This window comes from Ctenopharyngodon idella, chromosome 23, assembly GCF_019924925.1.
Source record: "Ctenopharyngodon idella isolate HZGC_01 chromosome 23, HZGC01, whole genome shotgun sequence".
Lineage (NCBI taxonomy): Eukaryota > Metazoa > Chordata > Actinopteri > Cypriniformes > Xenocyprididae > Ctenopharyngodon > Ctenopharyngodon idella.
In genome coordinates, this window is record NC_067242.1 from 20204734 (window position 1) to 20226318 (window position 21585).

Here is a 21585-nt window from a genome sequence, read left to right on the forward strand (position 1 = left end):
TTCAATTTCTTGAGGTCCCCTAGTTGAAAACTACTGTATCACGTGTCCAGAAAGCTCTGTCACCACTAGATGGTACTATTTTGTATTTGTACACATACTAGACTATATACTATATTTCACTCTTACATTCCAGCGCCATTCTGATATAATGATGCATTATAAGAGGATGACAAATCACAGTGGTTTATGAAGTCATGAGTTTTAGCAGTCAGATAATGCTTTCCTCATTGTAAGCTCAGTGAACCCCAGAGCGCTCATCCCAGCAGCGGTGGAGAACGTGAGAGCCGTTTCTGAGCTGTCCTTGCCTGACAAAGTGCTTCATCTCCTGTGAGACTCCCTCAAGGGACCCGTTCAGTGTTCTGGGAAACTAATGGCTCGACAGCTGCAGTCCTCCACAAATGTGGTGAAAAGTCGGCTTCCTCTTCAAACTACACACTTTCTAATGACCGCTGCACACATGGGCACAACACAAGCTCACATTTGGGTTCTACAATTTGGAAAATAATGTATTTTAAGTTGTGTATTTTATAGTTAATAATTAACTTTAACTTTAAAGATCAGCAAGTGCTGAGTTTGAAGGCCAGGCGGTTTCCATGCAAAAGAGAAAAAATAAGCATCCTGAAAAAGTCTGCATTTTATAAGCAAAGGCACTATAGGAATTAAAACACATATTAACACACTGTAGACTTTATGGCATTTAATTAGCCAACTAGTACATTCCTCAAAGAATTCCTATTAAGTGACACATTACAGTTTATGTGTAATATAGTGTAGTTCTCCCAACTGAATCACAGCGTAACTATACCAATGAAAAATTAGATACACTTGATCAACAGGCATGTCTACAGTGATATGAATGACTTCATCTGGTAGCCTACATTAAAAAAATTATGTATCAAGGATGTTGATTCATTGAGCGATTCATTTTAGTTATGATGTAAAGCAAATAAAAAAAGAAAGATGGAACAAACCACAAATATCACAATCATAAATAAACTTAAACATACCTTGGTGTAATATTTTCTGTTCTATTCCACCTGTAGCCTTAATTACATACGTGATCCTGCTACTTAGTGAAAAATAAAACTCTAAACAAACTGAAGCAATTTCCAAAGGTTGAAAACATCCTGACAAAATCAGATTTTTAAATGTCTGACGGGTAGTTAGAAAAATTACGAGCACTTTAAAACAATAAAAGTGATTTTCTGTGTTTTTTCTTTAAAAGTTACATTTAAGCAACACACAGACAGCAAAATAATCAAACACATAGTAATATCTGCTTATATTTGCTAGATAAACATAACAATCATGCTATAAAAACAGATTTGTGTGCAATGACTTTGCTGTTTAACTATAGGTATGTCCCACATGCAGTTGCGTTCATTGCATAATGTCCATTGATGTAAGTTCAAAGGAAGTGCATGAGTACAGACAGTAAGGAGGGAGAGATAGAGGGGGATAAAAGACAGAGAGGTGCCAGATGTTTATGCTGTAGCTCCACATAGTCTGACCGCTGCTGAAATTTCTTTGGTGTCCTCTGATCGTGCCGAGACCACAAAAGGCCAGGTCTGTGGAAAAAAGAATAAGTCAGCCACACATTGCTGGTTGAATGCCCTAAGACGCAGATGCGAACACATGTAATGCTCAGTGAAGTATTACTTTATAGGGGGGAATTCAGGTTGATCTCAATGAAAAAAAAAGGTGTCACAATCAACCCAAATTCACCTTAAATATATATAGTGTATTTATATTATATTATATTATATTATATTATATTATATTATATTATATTATATTATATTATATTTAATACAGGTGCAGTTGCATTGCATTCATTGATGTAAGTAAATAATACTTAATAGTACATATCACTTTTCATTTATATTACATATTACAGTAACAGTATATATATATATATATACTGTAAGTAATATGCTAAATAAAAGGTATGAATTATATTTCTGTTTATATTTAATATTATTTTAATATTATATATATATATGTATATATATATACTGTTACTGTAAGTAATATGCTAAATAAAAGGTATGAATTATATTTCTGTTTATATTTAATATTATATTAATATTGTATCATTGATATTTTTGCAGCATGATAAAATACTATATATTAAATAATGTATTTTATATTATGTAAAGTAATTATTAAGAAGTATTATTTATTTATGTTTAAGAATACTTTTATATTTATGTGAATATTTTATATTGATATTAAATACAGAATTATAAATAAAATTTTCTCTCTCTCTCTCTCTCTATATATAAACACATTCATATTTAAAAAGGCATACTGAATCTATTCTTAATCAATATGTACAATATAAAGTTAATTTACTTTATAGTATTTATAATAATTATTAAATTATTATACATTATTATTATGTATTTATGTTTATGGCAATTGTGTTTATTTATTATATTATTGATATTTAATATAGAACAATTAAAAAATAAAATACTTTTAAAAAACACAGTGATATGATATAATAAATGATATACTATTATGGTACATTTCTAAAAAAAATGTTAGTGGTATTTGTTTGATATATTTATATATTGTAATATAGATTATATATTATACAAGTAATATAACTGAACAATAACATTATTGAACCAGATGGAAGTGTATAAAATCCTGTCATAAACTTAGACAACACTCACTCATACCAAGTTTACAGGATGCACAAAGCTGTTCTGGTATCTGTCCTCTTGTAAGAGCTGTCTGAGGTGAGATATATAGCTGGATGCCAGACGCAGCGTGTCCAGCTTTGACAGTTTGGTGTCTGCTGGTACCCACGGCAGGCTGGTCTTCAGCCGAGAGAAAGCTTTACTCAGAACTCTCATGCGTGCCCTCTCTCTGGCATTTGCTGCATTTCTCTGAGACTGTCTGCCATCCTTTGCCATCTTCATTTGTTGCTTGTTGTTGCTGGCACCAGATCGAGGTTGTTTGGTCTTTGCTTTCAAACTATCATCGATACTAAACTCATCTTCTGAGTCTTCCAGAGAACGAGTGTCCATGTGAGTGATTGACAGCTCCTGGAGGTCTTCAGGATCACTCACCGAACCCGTGGACATCACGACTGCACCTCTGCTTCAGAGCAAAGAACTTGATTTTGAAAAAAACTGATGTCCTGCGATTTAATAGTATGTGATATTCAGCGTCCTCGCTGTAGATTCAAAGCAACAGGTGCTGCCTTGATTGCCAATCTCTGTAAAGTAAGCCCAGGAAAAGGTGCGTCAAAACAAGGCCATTATTTAATCACCATTCAAAGTCATTCAGCATCTGGTTATTAAAATTGTCACGTAGACCAAGCAGACTGTATCTTCTGCCCCTTCTCACTGAGCATCTCAGAGCTTGCCTTGTGGTGTACCAAGCACATTTAAGGTTTGGGGTTTGGCCGGGTCATTATGGATCAGGCATTTCTCCTCCCCTTTTCACATCTAACTTTTAGCAAGATTGTTTGACACAGCAGCACTGATACCATGTAGTATTGTTTAACTACACCGCGTTAAATGCAGAACTGCTTAATTAGTATTAATTAAAGTTTGTGTGTGTGTGTGTGTGTGTGTGTGTGTATGTATGTATGTATGTATATATATATATATACATATATATATACAACAGTTCTTTCTGGTCTCTCTGATTGGCTGATAGCCGTGCTATATTTTATTGATAACAGAACTCCTTTTCACCATTTGTATCACTCCGCTTGAAGCGACTGTCATGGCGGCCGAGCAAATCCACCGTAATTTTAACGAATACTACACTTGTTTACCACAAACTGTAGTTCTAAGAGTTTTTTAGGTGAGAATGTAGTTGTTTAGACCTGAAATATGTGACTCATATTTAATCATAGCACCTATTTTAAAATTTGTTTAGACGTTTTCAGAGATGCGAGCTCCAGGCCATCAGTGGCCGTGTACCCGCCGAGAACAGCTTCATCTCGACCAGTGCTTTGGGGATTTTATATATATATATATTCATCATTTATTTAATAAATAATAATGCCAATGAACATAATACATTAATTTTTGATTATACAGATCAAATAAACACATCAAATAAAGTTCTTTATTATTATTATTATTATTAAATGTATAAAGTAAAATATTTAATAAATGACATTTAGTCATGAAAATATATTTATATCTATTAGTTAAATCATTATTTAATATTTATTTATTTAATACAATTAATTGCAGACTCTATCATCTATAGATAGATAGATAGATAGGTTGTATTGGATGTCTATTTATTAAAAAATAATAAATATTGAATCCAATCAAAAAGGCTTCAAAACAATTTGCACCAGTGTAACCCAAACCAACCTAGCGATACTTCAAATAAATAATTCAGTGAAACTATTTCATTAAAACTTTCGTTTCTTATTTCTTCAGTTCAGTGGTCACCCACGGTCCACTTAAATGCTTTTTCCCACATGCTCTTAAGCAAATAGAAATGTCTGAAAGGCTTATCAAACGTTCTTAATCCACTGGTCATTTCACAGAGATATTGGGTTTCTGCTTGGTTAGAACGCTCTCACACACGCTCGGTGCACATTGGCCACAGCTGTCAGCACTTTACATTACATCTGTAGGATGGGGGGCAATCACTGGGACCATGTGGGTAAAGGAAAAATACACATGTTGACATTCTTCACATGATCACACTGTGCTCTCATTTGTCTCTCCTATCATATAGAAACATATAAGCATGAGGTGCGTGGCGGAGGATTGAAATACACATGCCTGGCAAATTAAAATGATTTTTATTTAATTATTCTTGGCAGATGTCAGTTCAGCTGTTAAAGGAAACTTTGTATGACTGCCTCTTCAGTGTAACTGTTCTGTATGGCCTGTCCACACATATAGAATTGGCGATTAAATGACACATCAAAGGATTATACAAAATGTATTATTAAGAACATGTAGGCTATACATGAATATGAGGACTTTTAGTTTGGCCATTTTGAACACCATCAGCCCTTAAAGAAGTTATAATGTCCTTAGCCATAACGCATTATCTGTATAAAATTACACAATGCATCAAAATGTCTGTATATCTCTGCATAAGATATTTGTGACTATACATGAAGAGCTAAATTTCCTAAACCATTAAACCAAATTTCCCACAGCTGAAATGTTCTCAGCATCTCACAATATCTCTCAGTAAACTTGATATGTATGAGTTTTCATTCCCGCCTAATGAGTGTGAAATTAAGATTTTATATTACAGTGGTCACCCTCAGCCAACAATTATCCAAAAGCATAGCTGACTTGCATGCTTCATTTTTTGCAAAGGTTTGTTGCCAAGTGTAGACAGCTTTGGAATAACCTACAATAAACAGTTTATGCTTCTTGCTCTGTGGCATTTAAAATATTCATTCTTACTGTAAGGACCTCTTCACCAAGAACACCTTTTGTGCATTTTCAATAGTTTTTCTAAATGAAGACTTGCTTTTAGATGGTCGTCTTTGACTGCTTTTTTATCATCTTGCTCATGAACACTGTGTTTTTAAGGGCCTTTCATACTGAGTGCTATTAAGCAACGCAAAGGTATGCGATAATGCTCTTGAATCTAAACAATAGATCCCTATGGAGCTATTCGCACTGGGTGCGATCAATCACAGCGCGACAAAGCAAGATATATTTTTTTTGACCAGTGTGTTGATTTTTTCCCCCATCGCCCGCGATGAAACGGGGCCATCAAATTAGATTTGAGCTTCAGATAATGTACCCAGAGCCGCTGCTGTTGCACAAAAGGGCAAGATTGGTGGAGCTGGTTTTGAAAACCTGTGTAAACACCTAAAAGAAAAAAAAAGTGTTCCAGTAGAGAGAAGAAAATTGATGTTGACCTCTTGTTCATGTCTAAGAACAGATTTATTCTCACGTTTACTTCATATTTCCTTATACAGAATATAATTTCAATCCACTGAATTATGTGATCTCTTTGGTTTAGATCGGTCTTATTTAACATATAACAACAATAAGCCATGGTTCACTGCAAAACTTAAACAGCTTGCCTACAGGAGTTGGGACAAAGCCTTGTACAAACAGGCCAAAAACACACTGAATAAGGAGCAAAGAGTAACTAGGAGAAGCTACTCTGAAAAGCTGAAAAATCAGTTTTCAGCTAACGACCCTGCATCAGTGTGCAAGGGACTGAAAGCCATCACCAGCTATAAGACATCATCCCTCAGCACTCTGGAGAATCAACATTTAGCTGACAATTTGAATGAGTTTTATTGCAGGTTTTAAAAGCCTGGTCTCACATCCCACGCCCACTCTGACTGTCTCACCACACAGCCATCAACACCCCCACCCGCCTGCCTCCACCCTACTGCTTCTCAGCCTGCACTTAAGATCTGTGGCCCTGCTTCCACCTGGTATTAAGATGCGTTTTGGTCAATCGGATCACAAGTGGACGACGCTAAATACAGGTGTAAACAGGGTGTAAAATGTTTTGATCTTGTCTACTTTCGACCACTTCCAGAGGTAGTCGAAAACGCATTTGACCGGATTGCTTCCATAGTGGAAATGCTCATGTGGTCGAATATGTTCAACTTCGAACAGCCACTAAAAATGCCTACTCTCCACTTACTGACCTAATGCGTGAATAGTATGGGAAGCGCGCTGGCCAGATGGATTTAAACTTTGTCAGCTGAAGACCTAAGTTTGGTTTGAAGATGAAAAACGTACCAAGCACAATGTTCCCTCACCATTCTTAAATTCTAACATGCACACAAGCGTGGTCTTGCGGCTATCAGAGCAGAAACAAAAGCTGCTGCTCTCTGTATGTTTTTTCATCCTCTCCGTGTGCGTTCATATGTAACTTGCGCAATCTTGTTTTGTCCATTAGATCGAAAGATCTGACAAAACCCATACACTCTCCTCGAAGAAATCAGGACAGAAGTTGTTGAAAGTGGACAAAAGAGACGGATTAAAATACCAGGTGTAAACAGGTATGTGTCTCCCTCGTCTACTTGTGATCCGATCAACCAAAACACATCGTAATATCAAGTGGAAACAGAGCCTGTGAGGAGGATGTATGCTGGGTCTTCAGGAAACAGAAGATAAGGAAAGCCAAAAGCACAAACAATATCTTACCAGTCTGTCTCAAAGCCTGTGCTGTCCAGCTGTCATCCATCTTCACACACTGATCTTCAACAGATCACTGGAGCTGTGTGAAGTCCCCTCCTGCTTCAAACTCTCCACCATCATCCCTTTACCCAAAAAAACAAAAATCATAGAGGACTAAATGACTACAGATCTGTTGCTGTGACATCTGTTGCCATGACGTTATTTGAGAGACTGGTGTTGGCCCACCTGAAAGACATCACAGTCAACATGGGACTACACTACTTCCTGCAACTTCTGGACAAACCAGTTTCTAAGCAAGCGGTACGGCTTGCTTAGAAACCCCAACCGAGGTGGTACTATTTAAGCAAGCCGTATCGAGCTGTAACATGCATTGGAAAAGCGCCAAAGCGAGCCATACTGAGCCATACCATGCAGTGGAAAAGCCCCATAAAATGCCGCTTTGGGATGTGTCTGTAGCGAGTGTGTTTAATCTATGTTTTTTTTTCAACATACGGGCAATATAATCATCACAGATACAAATGATTACAGTTGAGAATTGCACGAACTTTTAACACTCATCATTCGCACTTAAGACTTTCTCTGGTCCGCTGTCAATCCCACAATTCAGAGCGCGAGTGTAAAGCTCAACTTCCATAGGAATAAATTGAAAACAATCCCTCCGCTCTGCGCCAGAGGACATGCACCGTCATTCCAATAGGAATTCGCATGAGGGCAAAAAGTTCCTCATGTACATTTTGCTCATGTCCAAAATGGTCACATAAATTGGCCAACGGAAAGCTGCTTGGTTTAAAAGTGATATTTGTGAGTGCAGTGCTTCATACATAGCTACACTATTGATGGACAAAGGATATTTTTTTTGCGAAGGTTCGGTGCAGTCACATTAGCAAAATTTTCAACAGCGTAGATATGTATGAAGCACAGCTCACATAGAAGTCACTTCCGTTAAACCCATTGTGAAATCTACATCTTTCACCCTCGCACAAAAAATCATGATTGCATGGATTTGAATTTAAAATGAATGGATTTAGCCAGCAAACATTCTCTAAATAATGGTAAATGTGACCGCATTTTTGGTCTAATCCTGATTTTGTAGCACCACAGTGAATAAAAAAAATGGGAATTTTTCACAATGAGAACCATTCAACCGTGTATGATTTTTATAGCCTCTATGAACAGTAAGAATCTCTATAAATCTGCAGATGCATATTGCATAAGGTACAGTAGCGAAGTGACCTGCATTTTCTTCCAGAATGAACAGGATTTCTCACGTATCATTGCTCAGGAATGCTCCTTATCCAAGAACACATTCACATGCTTTTTTCAGTCTATCATGTCTAAACTGTTTTACATGAAAACATCAGTTCATCCAATGGGAACCTGTTGCTTTGCTTGCATTAATTTCAACTAATAATAACTACGTCTCTTTGAGGGAAACAGCAACAAGCAACAACCTTTCATAGCATTTTAACACTAATCTCTACTTTAAACAACTGTGTAAGCACATCTTTCCCAAGCTTCCACATAGGGACTAATTACATGGGAACAATGCTGCCCACATTGTTTTAGGTCAGAGCTAACATGAGAAATGTGCAGTTGTCTGTCGGTAAGCGTGTTAAGGGTCGTAGTGTGGGCAGTGGCTCTTTTCCTTCTTTCTCTCCGTCTGTTTTGTGTGAATGAGTAAGCGAGACAGGTGCAGGACTATGACATCAGCTATGTGCGCTCTCCTCCCCTGGTTCCCATGGTCACCACGCTCTCACAGCTGCAGTGTAAAACAAATGGCATGTAACAGCATCAAAACGGCCATTAGGAAAATCAATACGCCCCCATTTTAGTGAAGCCTCCCCCTACATTGAATCAAGCACATTTAATTGAATGAGAGAAGTGGCTGAAGAGTGAACTATCCATTTGCTCCTAGTTCCTACTAGACTTTGATGGAGTGAATCTCATGAAACCTGTCCAAGAAAATAGAGATAATATAAAATTATTGGTTACACTTTTTAAGGCGTCCTTGTTACAGTGTAATTATACATTTAAGTACTGAGTAATAATTATTAACTACATGCACTTACAATAGGGTTAGGTTTAGGGTTAGTTGCATGTAATTATGCATAATTTATAGTTATTACTATATAACGACACTGTAAAATCAAAATAATAACACTGGGCAATTTCAACACACTAGGCCCTGTTTTAACAATCTAAGCACATGGTCTAAAGCGCACGGTGCAAGTGCACTTAGGGCATGTCCAAATCCACTTTTGCTAGTTTATTGACAGGAAAAATGGTCAGCACACCTGGCGCATGGTCTAAAAGGGTTGTCCCTATTCTCCTAATGAGTAATGGGTGTGTTTTGGACGTAATGTGCAATAAACCAATCAGAATCTCATCTTCTATTCCCTTTAAAAGCCAGTTGCGCTCGCGCCATGGCAGATTCGCTATTTACATGGCGGACTTTGCAAGCGGAAAAACTGAACAAAAAGGAAAAGGATCTGCTCATGTATGAGGTTAAAGAGCGCGAGCAGACCATCTACGGGACAAGACGGATTCCACCAAAGCATTTTTATCTTTATGCATACAATAACAATCTTTTACATTGTAATCCTTTCATTTTTAATATTTGGTATGTTTGTGTGCTGCTGCGCTTCCCTGTGTGTGTAATAAGCTAAGTGTATGCACATTGTGCACCTGCCTATAGGCGCATATTACTAACGCGCTCTTTAAATAACAACAACAACAAAAAATACAGCGCAATTGACTTTAGACCAGGTTTCAAATGGTCAATGGCGCAGTCTATTTCAGTTGCCTCAAAATAGCAACACGCCAACAATGCACCTGAACACACCTCGTTTTTAGACCAGCACGCCCATGGGCACAGAAATGGCTGCAAATGCATTTGCTATTTAAACAATATGGCGCAGGACGTGAAAATGATAACTGCGTCAGGCTGAAACTAGCAAAAAACACTTGCGTCTCGCCTGGTGTCGCATTGCGCCGAGTGTACTGTATGATAGGGCCCACTGTGTTCTGGATATTTGTTACAATCACCTGGTAATAGAATACACCTTAAAATGCCAAACACTGCAAAATGTCTTGATGTTCCTGCACATTAAGGCCCTCAAGATCGATGAATCTGCTGATCAAATCTGTGATATGGAACGACGCGCATGCTCTGTCACTGACATCTTTTTATATCTGTCTAGCTGAGAACTGGGTGGTGGGTGTGAGAAATGCTGCTTACCCTTTGGAGGAGGAAGTGATGTATCTGGGCTCTGTAAACTCCTAATGCTGTGAAGCACTGACAAGCAAATGACAGATTGTTGCTTTTCTCTTATTTGTCTCCAAAGCCTAATCATAGCTGATTGGTGTTCAGTGTCAGATAAATTAAAGTGCCCCTATTATGCCATTTTTAAGGTTCATAATATTGTTTGGGAGTGTCCTAAAACAGGTTTACATGAATGCAAGGTCAAAAAACACTTTCATTTTCTCATAATATACAATATCACCTAATTTCTCGAAGATTATTAAACGATTCGTTCGAAGCAGTTTAAAGATTCAGTCTCTCTAAACACCTCCTTTCCGTGAGCCTACTCTGCTCTGATTGGTCTGATGGCCCAGTCTGTTGTTACTGGTCTACCGCATACAGCATGTGTCGAAAACAAAACTCCCATTACTATAACTGAATTACAGCTCTGTCTGGAGGCTTATCAATTCTCAAGAGATCATATACAATGTATGGACAGAAAAGATGGCATCGATTTAACCTTATCAATTCGAACCTGAGACCGACGATGAAAGTCTGAAGTAGTCGATCAACCAGAAACTCAATCGCAAGCACGACTGGAGCAGGACTTTTCTCAGTGGTTAAGTGTCAGCTTAGTTTGCGGCACATTATAAAACATGATAGCAGCATCATTGTTAAAGGTTGTGATTCAGAGGAGCAAGCCAGTCCAAATAAATTTGATACTGACCCATCTTTCAAGAGCAAGCGTGTTGCGAATCCTGCATGAACTCCCCAAGATTTGAGAAGCAGTCGTCAGTAAAATGACAGGAACACAACAAAAGATTGGGATTGCTGTGGTATCATTGAAAAAAATTAATATATTAACCACTGATTCTTCGCAGCCTCATCATTCCGAAGTGAAAATAAAACAAATTTACTTTCACAGCGACTTCTCGACATGATGTTAACCACACGAAAATGCTACTGTGTTTGAAGGAAGGTCAAGTTGTTCCCAGGCGGAGAACGTAGAACATAAGCGGGCAAATGTGTTACCCAGTGACGTGTACCCATCATGGAAGTGGGATTCGAATACTGACGACTCATTTAGGCTGTTCAGAGTCGATTCTTTCTTTTGAGACACAATAACTTTATTTATAGTGCACTTTTGGCTTCACAACTTTGCAGATTGTTTACATTCACAGACACCAACATACACATTGCATGAAAGGTACACACTAAGAAGTGCTGGGTTAAAAACAACCCAAGCTGGGTTGAAAATATACAAACCCAGCGATTGGGTTGTTTCAACCCAGCGGCTGGGTTAAATGTTTGCTCAACATGCTGGGCAGTTTTACTTAACCCAACTATTGTTTAAAAATTACTATATAGCTGGTTCATTTTAAGCAAGCAATACATTAATTTTTAAACAATAGTTGAGGTAAATAAAACTACCAGCAGGTTGGGCAAACATTTAACCCAATTGCTGGGTTGAAACAACCGATTCACTGGGTTTGTTCATTTTCAGCCCAACTTGGGTTGTTTTTTTAACCCAGCATTTTTTAGAGTGTAATATTCAAAAAAAAAAAAAAAACATTATAGGGGCACTTTAAGACTCAAAAGACACTGGTTGGCTTGAACACAGTATATTTTTAGCATTTATCATTTCTTTTTTGGTTTTTCATGCTTCAATCAAATGTACTCAGCAGTAAAGGTATAGGTTTACTATTGCTTCAAGTGACCAAATCTAAAGCAAATCCATTCCATCTGGATATTGTGATCCTTGTCATCAATTTTACTACATCTCACAATGTGCATGCTAAATCACAAAATGATTTTTACAGTGTTCTGGCCATGCAGGTGCATGTCTTAATCTACTCCCAACATGAGTGACTTTTGCTTAAGTCTGTGAAATCACCATTGACAATCTGATCAACAAGATGGTTTTATGTAATGCAGCTTTCATGGGAATATCATCATGATATAATGGTGGATACACTAAAAAGAGAGCTCAAAAAAACGAGGGTTACACACTTGTGCTCTCCATTGGCAGAACTACTTTGAAATCAGTGACATGACAAAGCGTCCAGGCACAAGGCCAGATGAAATTTACATGCTAATTCTTCTACAAATGTGGACCGATCGGTGTGATAAATCTATATGTGATTCATCACAGAGTTTGAAGTCTTTAAGTTTGCATTAGGAGCTTGTTATCGCATTAATTCCAAATGCTTTTCTCAAACCACATTATCTTCAATACTTGAGCTATAGGATCTTCATTATGCATTAAAGCATTGGATATTATTCAAACACTTCTGTTCTGAGTTCAGTACAAACTTTAAGTGGATTTAATATATTCATCAGTGCAACCTACCAAATACATTATGATCCCATGATTACACATTTACACTTAATCAGATGGGAAGAAAAACTAAAACTAACATCAAAACAGTCAATATAAGTAACGATGGCTGAGTATTTGGCTTATGTTTACATTACGAATGTCATAGTCTCTAATATTATTTCTTTGCCCTAATAGCTTGCATCAGTGGGACCCACTTTGACTTCTGAGATGAGGAGGAAGCGGGCTGTTTCAGAGCTCTAGGGTGCTGTGGGCCATCATATTCATCAGCCTCAGAAGTGATTTCCATCTTCTGGATGATCAGCTTGAGCAGGTTATGCTGTTTCTCCAGCATACAGGACATCGCTTTCATCCTGAAGGGAAGAACAGATCAAATGTAGTTCATACCACGATAAACTCATTGAGGAAGGGACGGTTCACCCAAAAAATGAAAATTCTGTCATCATTTACGCACCCTTATGTCATCCCAAATCCACAAGGCTTTCATTCATCTTCGGAACACAAATGAAGATATTTTTAATGCAATCTGAGAGATTTCTGTCCATTGAAAGTCTGTTCACTCAAAACTCCGACACTTTCATAAAGAGATTGTATCTTAGGTGTTGAGGACTATTGCATCTTTGAGCCTACATTCAGTATGAGTAAAATCCTTTAAAAATAAGACACTCTAACTCTGACGCAGTATATCCTGCGCCACGTTGCTTAAATAGCAAATGCATTTGCGTCCATCTGTTCGCCCATGGGCGTGCTGGTCTGAAAACAAGGTGTGTTCAGGCACATTGTTGGTGCGTTACTATTTTGAGGCAACTGAAATAGACTGCATCATTGACCAACTGAAACCTGGTCTAAAGTCAATGGCGCAATATTTGTTTTGTTATTTAAAGAGCACGTTAGTAATATGCCTCTATATGCGGGTGCACAACGCGCGTACATTCTGCTTATTACACACACAGGGATGCGCAGCAGCACACAAACATGCCAAATATTAAAAATAAAAGGATTACAATGTAAAAGATTATTATTGTGTGCATAAAGATAAAAATATTTTGGTGGAATCCGGCTTGTCCCGTAGATGGTCTGCTTACGCGCTTTAACCTCGCGCACGAGCAGATCCGTTTCCTCACTAGAGAAGCGTTCAGTTTTTCTGCTTGCAAATTCCGCCGTATAAATAACGAATCCACCATGGCGCGAGCGCAACTGGCTTTTAAAGGGAATGGGAGATGAGACTCTCATTGGTTTATTGCACGTTACGCCCAAAACACACCTATTACTCATTAAGAGAATAGGGACAACCCTTTTAGACCATGCACCTGGTGCGCTGACCATATTTCCCGTCGTTAAACTAGCAAAAGTGGATTCGGACACGCCCTAAGTGCACCTGCGGCGTGCGTTTTAGACCATGTGCTTAGATCGTTAAAATAGGGCCCTAAGACTTTTACTCAAGTTGTACTGGAACTGGTGACTTGTAACTTGTAATGGAGTCATTTCTGATGTAAGGTACCTGTATTTTTACTCAAGCATGGTTTTCAGGTACTCTTTACGCCTAAAACAGCTCTTAAAAGAAAATATTGTCATTGTTAGCTGAGGTCAGTTTTAGTGTTGATTTAGTTCTGAATCAATATTATGTGTTCCCACCTAAGCAAGCCAGAGGCAACAGTTGCAAGGGAACCAGGCTCAGGATTATGTCTTTTCAGTAGACTTGAATTAAACCGCTCAGTTCATATGGATTTATTTTATGATCTTTTTATGAACTTTTTGAAGCTTCAGTTTCATTAAAAATATCTTCATTTGTGTTCCAAAGATGAACACAAGTCTTATGGGTTTGTAACGACATGAGAGTGAGTAAATGATAACAGATTTTTTTGCCTTTAAGTAAAAAAAATAATAATAATAAATAATATAAATAAAATGTTAAGTGATGCCACCACATCTGCACAGATCTATATGCTTGTATTTGTTATAAAACTAAAGCAGAATATATTTTAAATATTACTTTGAAAATTATATATATTAAATCACATTATCTGAAACTGACTCAAAAGTGGGGTAGGTGAGGTACTGTATGTGAATCAGAGCCATTCACATTTGCAATAAAAAATACTTTAAAAATTAAAATTCAATTGAATTTGTGATGATTGATGTAGCAAACCAAACTCCAAATTGCAATTTGAATGTCTGGTTGATGGTGCATTATAGCTGATGAACACTAGGGGCTGCTCTCCACAAGTCTAAGCTTTGTGATATTCAGATTTCAAAACTGAAGTACATAAGCTTTATTCTTACTTACATGCATCCTCCTGATTAGATATTAGAGTTTTTTGTGCATTATTTTCTAGCACATTACCAAAAAAAGAAAAAAAAGAAAAAAGAAGTATATACCTCAAATATTGAGAAGTGTCAACTAACCTGTAAATAATTAAAAAAATTCCTGTCAACTTGTACTTTTTTTCTGTTTGATAGTTTTATAGGCACCATATTGCATATAAAGTCTGATAAACCCTCCCATTTCCATTGTGACGTTCAATAAAGGGAGAAATAGAAATTCTTCTTATAAAGTTCACACAAGCACAACAGTTTATGCTCACATTTGAAATCCCTTCCTAAGTAAACCCAAAACAGAAGTGGTGGTATATATATACTTTGTATACAAAGAGATCACCTGTTTTTCTGTTTGTGCAGCTCTCTCTCTAGATGCCCTCCCTGCCGTGAGCAGAGGTTCAGACGGGTACGAACTGTGTTCTGGATCTCACCGTTAAGGAAGACCTGCATCAGCAGTTTCTGTATAACAGGTCAGTGTTAATATTCACAGAGATGCCGTATGTTAATTGAAAAAATGTTAGTTTACAGTTCATGTTCAGAGTAGGAACCACATTTGCTGATAGACAAACCTTGCATTTATTGGGATAGACGGTAATAGATGATTTGTCCACTCGCTCTAGGAACCAGTAAGGTAGTTTCTCCTCAAGGGCAGTGTGAAGATCTATCTGTAATGATGATTAATGTGATGTACACGATACCATGGTATTTATACTTCTATTGATAAGCGTTCTCCTTGCTGTGTTGACATATTTCCTACTGAAACAGGACGTTTGGGGTGGGACATGTTTTTTTTTTTTTTAAATAGCCGATAGTTTATGTCACAGCTGTGAATCCTGATTTTACTAGAATGATTTCTTATTCTAGTGAATTTTTAATTGGACAAAAAAATTGGACATGCCCCTGAGTACAAGATGAGTCATTAAAGGTGCAGTAAGTGATTTCTGAGAAACGCTGTTGATTTTTGAAATCACCAAAACAAACACTGGCCTACCCAAAATGATCACACCCCCATCTTTTTAGCTCTGCCTCCAAATTCATGAACATGCTATGCAACACAGGTACCTCCCCCCTAAAGAGTGTATAAGCCCCTTACTGCTGATTGGCTTCAAGTCTGTTTTGGTGCTCGGGTCTGATCCCCTTTTTTAGTTTTTTAGTTTTTGTTGCTTACTGCAACAAATTATATTAATAAAAAATAATGATGTTAATGATGCACTCTAAAAAAATGCTGGGTTAAAAACAACCCAAGTTGGGTTGAAAATGGACAGACCCAGCGGTTGGGTTAAATGTTTGCCCAATGTGCTGGGCAGTTTTATTTAACCCAACTATTGTTTAAAAATTACTATATGACTGGCTTAAAATGAACCCAAAATAGGTTGGAAATTAAAAATCAGACACATAATTACTAGAGGCAACAATAATAAAAGGTGAACATTTATTAATAAGCAATTTAATAAATGTTTATTGTTTAATTATGATTCATTAAACTTGTTAATAAATGTTCCTTTATTAAGCATATTAATAAATGTTAATTTCCAAAATATTTTGGGTTCTTTTTAAGCAAGCAATACAGTAATTTTTAAACAATAGTTGGGTTAAATAAAACAACCCAATCGCTGGGTTAAAACAACCCGATCGCTGGGTTTGTCCATTTTCAACCCAACTTGGGTTGTTTTTAACCCAGCATTTTTTTGTGTGTCTTTAAAACTTGCTAACAATTTAGCAAATAATTGTTGAAAATACACATTAATTTAGAGGTATAAGCATTATTTAATCCATTCTGCTCACCTGCATGGCTATCCGTTTCAATTCTGCATTTCTCTGTACCTCTGCAATGTCTCCTACTGCCAAACCAATCTGCAACATGATTTAGACAAATAAGCCTAATACATCCTGACAAACTGCAGCTGTCATTAACATCAATAGCTGGCTTCCAGCAAGCCAGTGCTGAGTGTCCTACCATTAGATTCATGAGAAGAATAGGCATGAGAAGCACAAAAAACACAAACACGCAATAGGTGACCGCAGGGAATGCCATGTGGCCTTCTTCATAAGTGTTCAGAAATGTACTCTGGTAGTTCAGCTCTCCCACTGTCATCACAAACGTCTGGGCTAGGGCAAGGCTGATGGAGCTGAACTCAGCCTGTTGAAAGCAGCAAACAGTAAACATCGTTATCAAACTGCACAAATTTGCCAAGACTTGAAGGGTCTATCATGCTGGGTTGATATGATCTCTCTTTTTGGACGTACCCGGTGAAGCATCAAAGCGTAGAAGGACAATCCGAATGCCAGCAAAAGGAAGATGAAAAGAACCATGATGCACACAAGGGTCCTAACGATTCCACCAAACATCACCACGTAAATTCCAATTCGCTCAAACCTGCCATGTGAAAACGGTATATTAGAGTTCAAATGTTCTATACATACATTGTAGAAATAATAATAATAAAAAAAAAAAACACTCAAATCAATCATAGTAAATGCTAAAAGTACATTTAGCCATCACAACATTGTAATGTTTAGTGCGAAAAAAATGGATATTCCTTTTTAGATTTGATGAAGTTTACATTTAACAGTGTACTTATGAAGCACATATTAATGCCTTATTTTGGATGACCATATTCTACATCCCTCAATCCTACCCAATACCTAAACTTAACAACTACCTTACTAACTATTAATAAGCAGTAATTAGGAGTTTATTGAGGCAAAAGTCATAGTTACTAGTTAGTTAGTAGAAAAAATTAGACCCTTAACTAAAGTGTGACCGAAATGTTAATAATTTACTAATAAACAGCCAATATCCTAGTAATATGCATGCAAATAAGCAACTATTGATAACTGGATCATAAACTAAAGTGTTTTGCCAACATTTCTAAAGACTAACTTTAAGTGAGTGTTATATGATGGCTATACTATATACTACACACTACCATTCAAAAGTTTGGGGTCAGTAAAATGTTTTCTTTAAGAAATTAATACTTCTATTCAGCAAGGGTTCATTAAATTAATTAAAAGTGACAGTAAAGACATTTATAATGTTACAAAAGATTTCTATTGCAAATAAATGCTGTTCTTTTGATCGTTACATTCATCAAAGAATCCTGAAAAAATGTATCACCATTTCCACAAAAAAATTTAAGCAGCAAAACTGTTCTCAACATTGATAATAATAAGAAATGTTTCTCGAGGACCAAAACACGACATCAGAATGATTTCTGACACTGAAGACTGGAGTAATGGCTGCTGAAATTTTCAGCTTTGCCATCACAGGAATAAATCACACTTTAAAATGTATTAAAATAGACAATTACTGCATTTTTAAAGGGTTAGTTCACCCAAAAATAAAAATTCTGTCATTAATTACTCACCCCTTATGTCATTCCACACCCGTAAGACCTTCGTTTATCTTCGGAACACAAATTAAGGTATTCTGGATAAAATCCAATGGCTCAGTGAGGCCTCAATTGCCAGCAAGATAATTTACACTTTCAGATGCTAACGGTACTAAAGACATATTTAAAACAGTTCATGTGACTACAGTGGTTTAACCTTAATGTTATGAAACGACAAGAATACTTCTTGTGTGCCAAAAAAAACAAAATAACGACTTTTCAACAATATCTAGTGATGGGCAATTTCAAAACACTGCTTCATGAAGTTTCGAAGCTTTACGAATCTTTTGTTTCGAATCAGAGGTTCGGATCGCGTATCAAACTGCCAAAGTCACGCGAACTATTGAAATTTCGAAACACTTATGACGTAACGAAACCTTGTTTACTGAAATCACGTGACTTTGGCGCTCCAAACCACTGATTCGAAACAAAAGATTCGTAAAGCTTCGAAGCTTCATAAAGCAGTGTTTTGAAATCGTCCATCACTAGATATTGTTGAAAAGTCGTTATTTTTTTTTATTTTTTTGGTGCACAAAAAGTATTCTCGTTGCTTTATAATATTAAGGTTGAACCACTGTCATCACATGAACTGTTTTAAATATGTTTTTAGTAGCTTTCTGAGCATCTGATAATGTTAATTATTTTGCTGGCAATAGAGGCCTCACTGAGCAGACTGTCCTCCAAAAAAAAAAAACGACCCTATAGGACATTTTTCAAGCACATTATTATGACCTATATTTACGTTTTAAAGTCATGCGCCCTCTAGCTGGCATAAAAATAATGACAGTATCGTATTACGTCTGTCGTCATAAAATGGCATATGACTGTTGTTACCAATCAAAATGCGTGTTTATTTAAATGCAATGTGTGGACTTTTTACACCATTTGTCCTATTTCCATTTAGCAAAATTCATTTTTTTTATTAACGACTACACCCACCCCACCCTTAGTGAATTATAGTGCATGTTCCCTGGGATCGAACCCACGATCGCATGATCACATGATTGTATATTGTTATATATTGCAACGCTCTGCCAATTGAGCTACGCGACACCCGAAATATGATGCAGATAAAAGGGAACAATGCATTAAAATGAAAGTGTCCTGTTGTCGATAGGGGCGCAACTTTAGCAAACGCTCCTATGGATCGTATTTCATGAATTAAAATGAAAGTGTCCTGTTGTCGATAGGGGAACAACTTTAGTAAACGATTCTATGGGTCGTATTTCAGGGAAGTGACAAACAGGCATATTGGTTGGAGAACATGTTGCACTGAGCCATCGGATTTTATGAAAAATATCTTAATTTGCGTTCCGAAGATGAACGAAGGTCTTACGGGTGTAGAACAACATGAGGGTGAGTAATTAATGACAGGATTTAAATTTTTGGGTGAACTAACCCTTTAATCAAATAAAGAAATGTTGAAATGGGAAAATTAATATATTCAATTGATTGATAACAATAAATTAATAAAAATCTTGAATATCGACAGATAACTAGTTTCAATATATATTGTGCATTTTTTACAGTATATACCGTAAATGCAATTCATAGTGATTAATCTGCATATCATGTACTGTAATTAACTGTTTGGAATCCCAAGTAAAAAGCAGAAATGGGATTATAATAAATTCTATAAAGGAACACTACAGGCCATTAAATCTACCTCTGGAAGTAGAGTAGGAAACCGATCCATGAAGTCAAAATGGCAAAAGCTCCAGCCTGCCATTGCCATGTGTTGTCTACATTGAAACACATGGGAATGACAAAGACTAAAGAGCTAATAGCTGCACTCCAGTCAGCAGGGTTAGAGAAGTCAGTGAAGTAATATATCCGCTACAATGTGAAAGACATAAGGGGTTAAATAAAATCACTTTTAGGTTCCAGACATAGTGCAATTTGAATACTCTCGCCAGTGGCAAAGACCATGGAACAATGCATGCAAAATCTGAGCTGTGTTTTTATAGGTAAATCACTTGGCTGGAAGGCTTAGAGCACTACAACGGAATCCCCACAGCAAAGGCATGTGTATTTAATGTGCATCATGACATTTATGATTAGTGACGGTTTGATTGCCCTCTGCTGAGAGTCTCTTGTAGTAGTATGAGAGGAATTTATAGTGGATGCATCATGGGAAGTGATGACATGACTATTACCTGCTGAGCCAACTGCACCAACTCTTTGCAAATGGAATACACATTCAAGACAAGCACCATGATTATACAGACCGAGATTAAATAATTTTGCTGGATGGAGGGAAAAGAGAGAGAGGGAGAGAGCATCATTATAGCATTATCACCAAATTAATCACATTTACATAATAAGTGTATCACTTTTCATTCATAAAAAAATTTATAAATTAATTAAAAATATCTACTATGGAGTGTGCATGTTCCTCACACTCAACAATAGATAATATTAATGCCATCATGAGTATTCTGCACCATTTCTCAAAAGATAAATAGTAATATGCATACGAGATTAGACTAATTTCATGAAGATAATAACCTTGGAGCTGATTAATAAGTGTGAAGTTGATAGATGCCATTCAGTTCATAATGACACTCACCAAATTAAGTAATAGGGCATCGACATGGTTAGTGAATGCAAATGTGAGAATGGAGATGCATATGATTGTGAATGATATCTTAGATAACTGGCTTGTCAATGAATAACAGATTAGGCCATGGAGGCCTCACTGAGCCATCAGATTTTATCAAAAATACTGTATGTTCCGAAAATGAACGAAGGTCTTACGGGTGTGGAACAACATGAGGGTGAGTAATTAATGACAGAATTATTTTTGACAGAATTATAATCATTTTTGGGTGAACTAACCCTTTAAGCACTACAAAATGTCTCATTCATTATCTATGAAGTGGTCTGACTCTTCCCCTTTCTGAACAACCGATGTACAGAAGTCCCCGCTCTACATTTTTTCCTTTTTTAACGAATCACTCCTTCAGCCACTACTTCTGTTACATCGTGACTTTAAACCCAGATTTTCATGATTTTATCATTATTTTCTAATAGTAAACATTAAAAAATGTTTAAAAATACCGCAAATGAATACCTAGACTAAAGGTTGAAAAAAAAAAGAGAAAAAAAATTACCTTATATTAAAGAACAGTATTTGTACAATAATTTTTCTTACAATAAAGTAAAATGGTTGCA

The 21585-nt window shown here is 36.7% G+C and overlaps 2 protein-coding genes across 5 annotated transcripts in view; both read right to left on the bottom strand.

Annotated features, from left to right (window-relative positions):
• Positions 1-621: 621 nt before the first annotated feature.
• Positions 622-3227, bottom strand: LOC127506391 (transcription factor 21). The gene is made up of 2 exons (XM_051882853.1): positions 2688-3227; positions 622-1568 (listed from the first exon to the last, which is right to left on the bottom strand). The coding sequence occupies exons 1-2, from the start codon at positions 3093-3095 to the stop codon at positions 1485-1487; spliced, it is 492 nt and encodes a 163-aa protein (XP_051738813.1). The 5' UTR covers positions 3096-3227; the 3' UTR covers positions 622-1484.
• trpa1b (transient receptor potential cation channel, subfamily A, member 1b) overlaps positions 3088-21585 on the bottom strand; it is a 44554-nt gene continuing 26056 nt past the window's right edge. For 2 of the 4 annotated variants that reach the window (XM_051882780.1, XM_051882779.1), the window contains exons 21-30: positions 20568-20657; positions 20078-20247; positions 17267-17396; positions 16977-17159; positions 16805-16873; positions 15589-15684; positions 15360-15478; positions 12898-13053; positions 7128-7243; positions 3088-3229 (exon numbers count right to left, since the gene is read on the bottom strand). In XM_051882780.1, coding sequence (XP_051738740.1) covers positions 7192-7243; positions 12898-13053; positions 15360-15478; positions 15589-15684; positions 16805-16873; positions 16977-17159; positions 17267-17396; positions 20078-20247; positions 20568-20657 — 1065 coding nt within the window. In that variant the 3' untranslated portion in view covers positions 3088-3229; positions 7128-7191. Of the gene's footprint in view, positions 3230-7127; positions 7244-12897; positions 13054-15359; positions 15479-15588; positions 15685-16804; positions 16874-16976; positions 17160-17266; positions 17397-20077; positions 20248-20567; positions 20658-21585 lie in introns of those variants that run through there. The other 2 variants (XM_051882781.1, XM_051882782.1) reach the window with 2 other exon arrangements.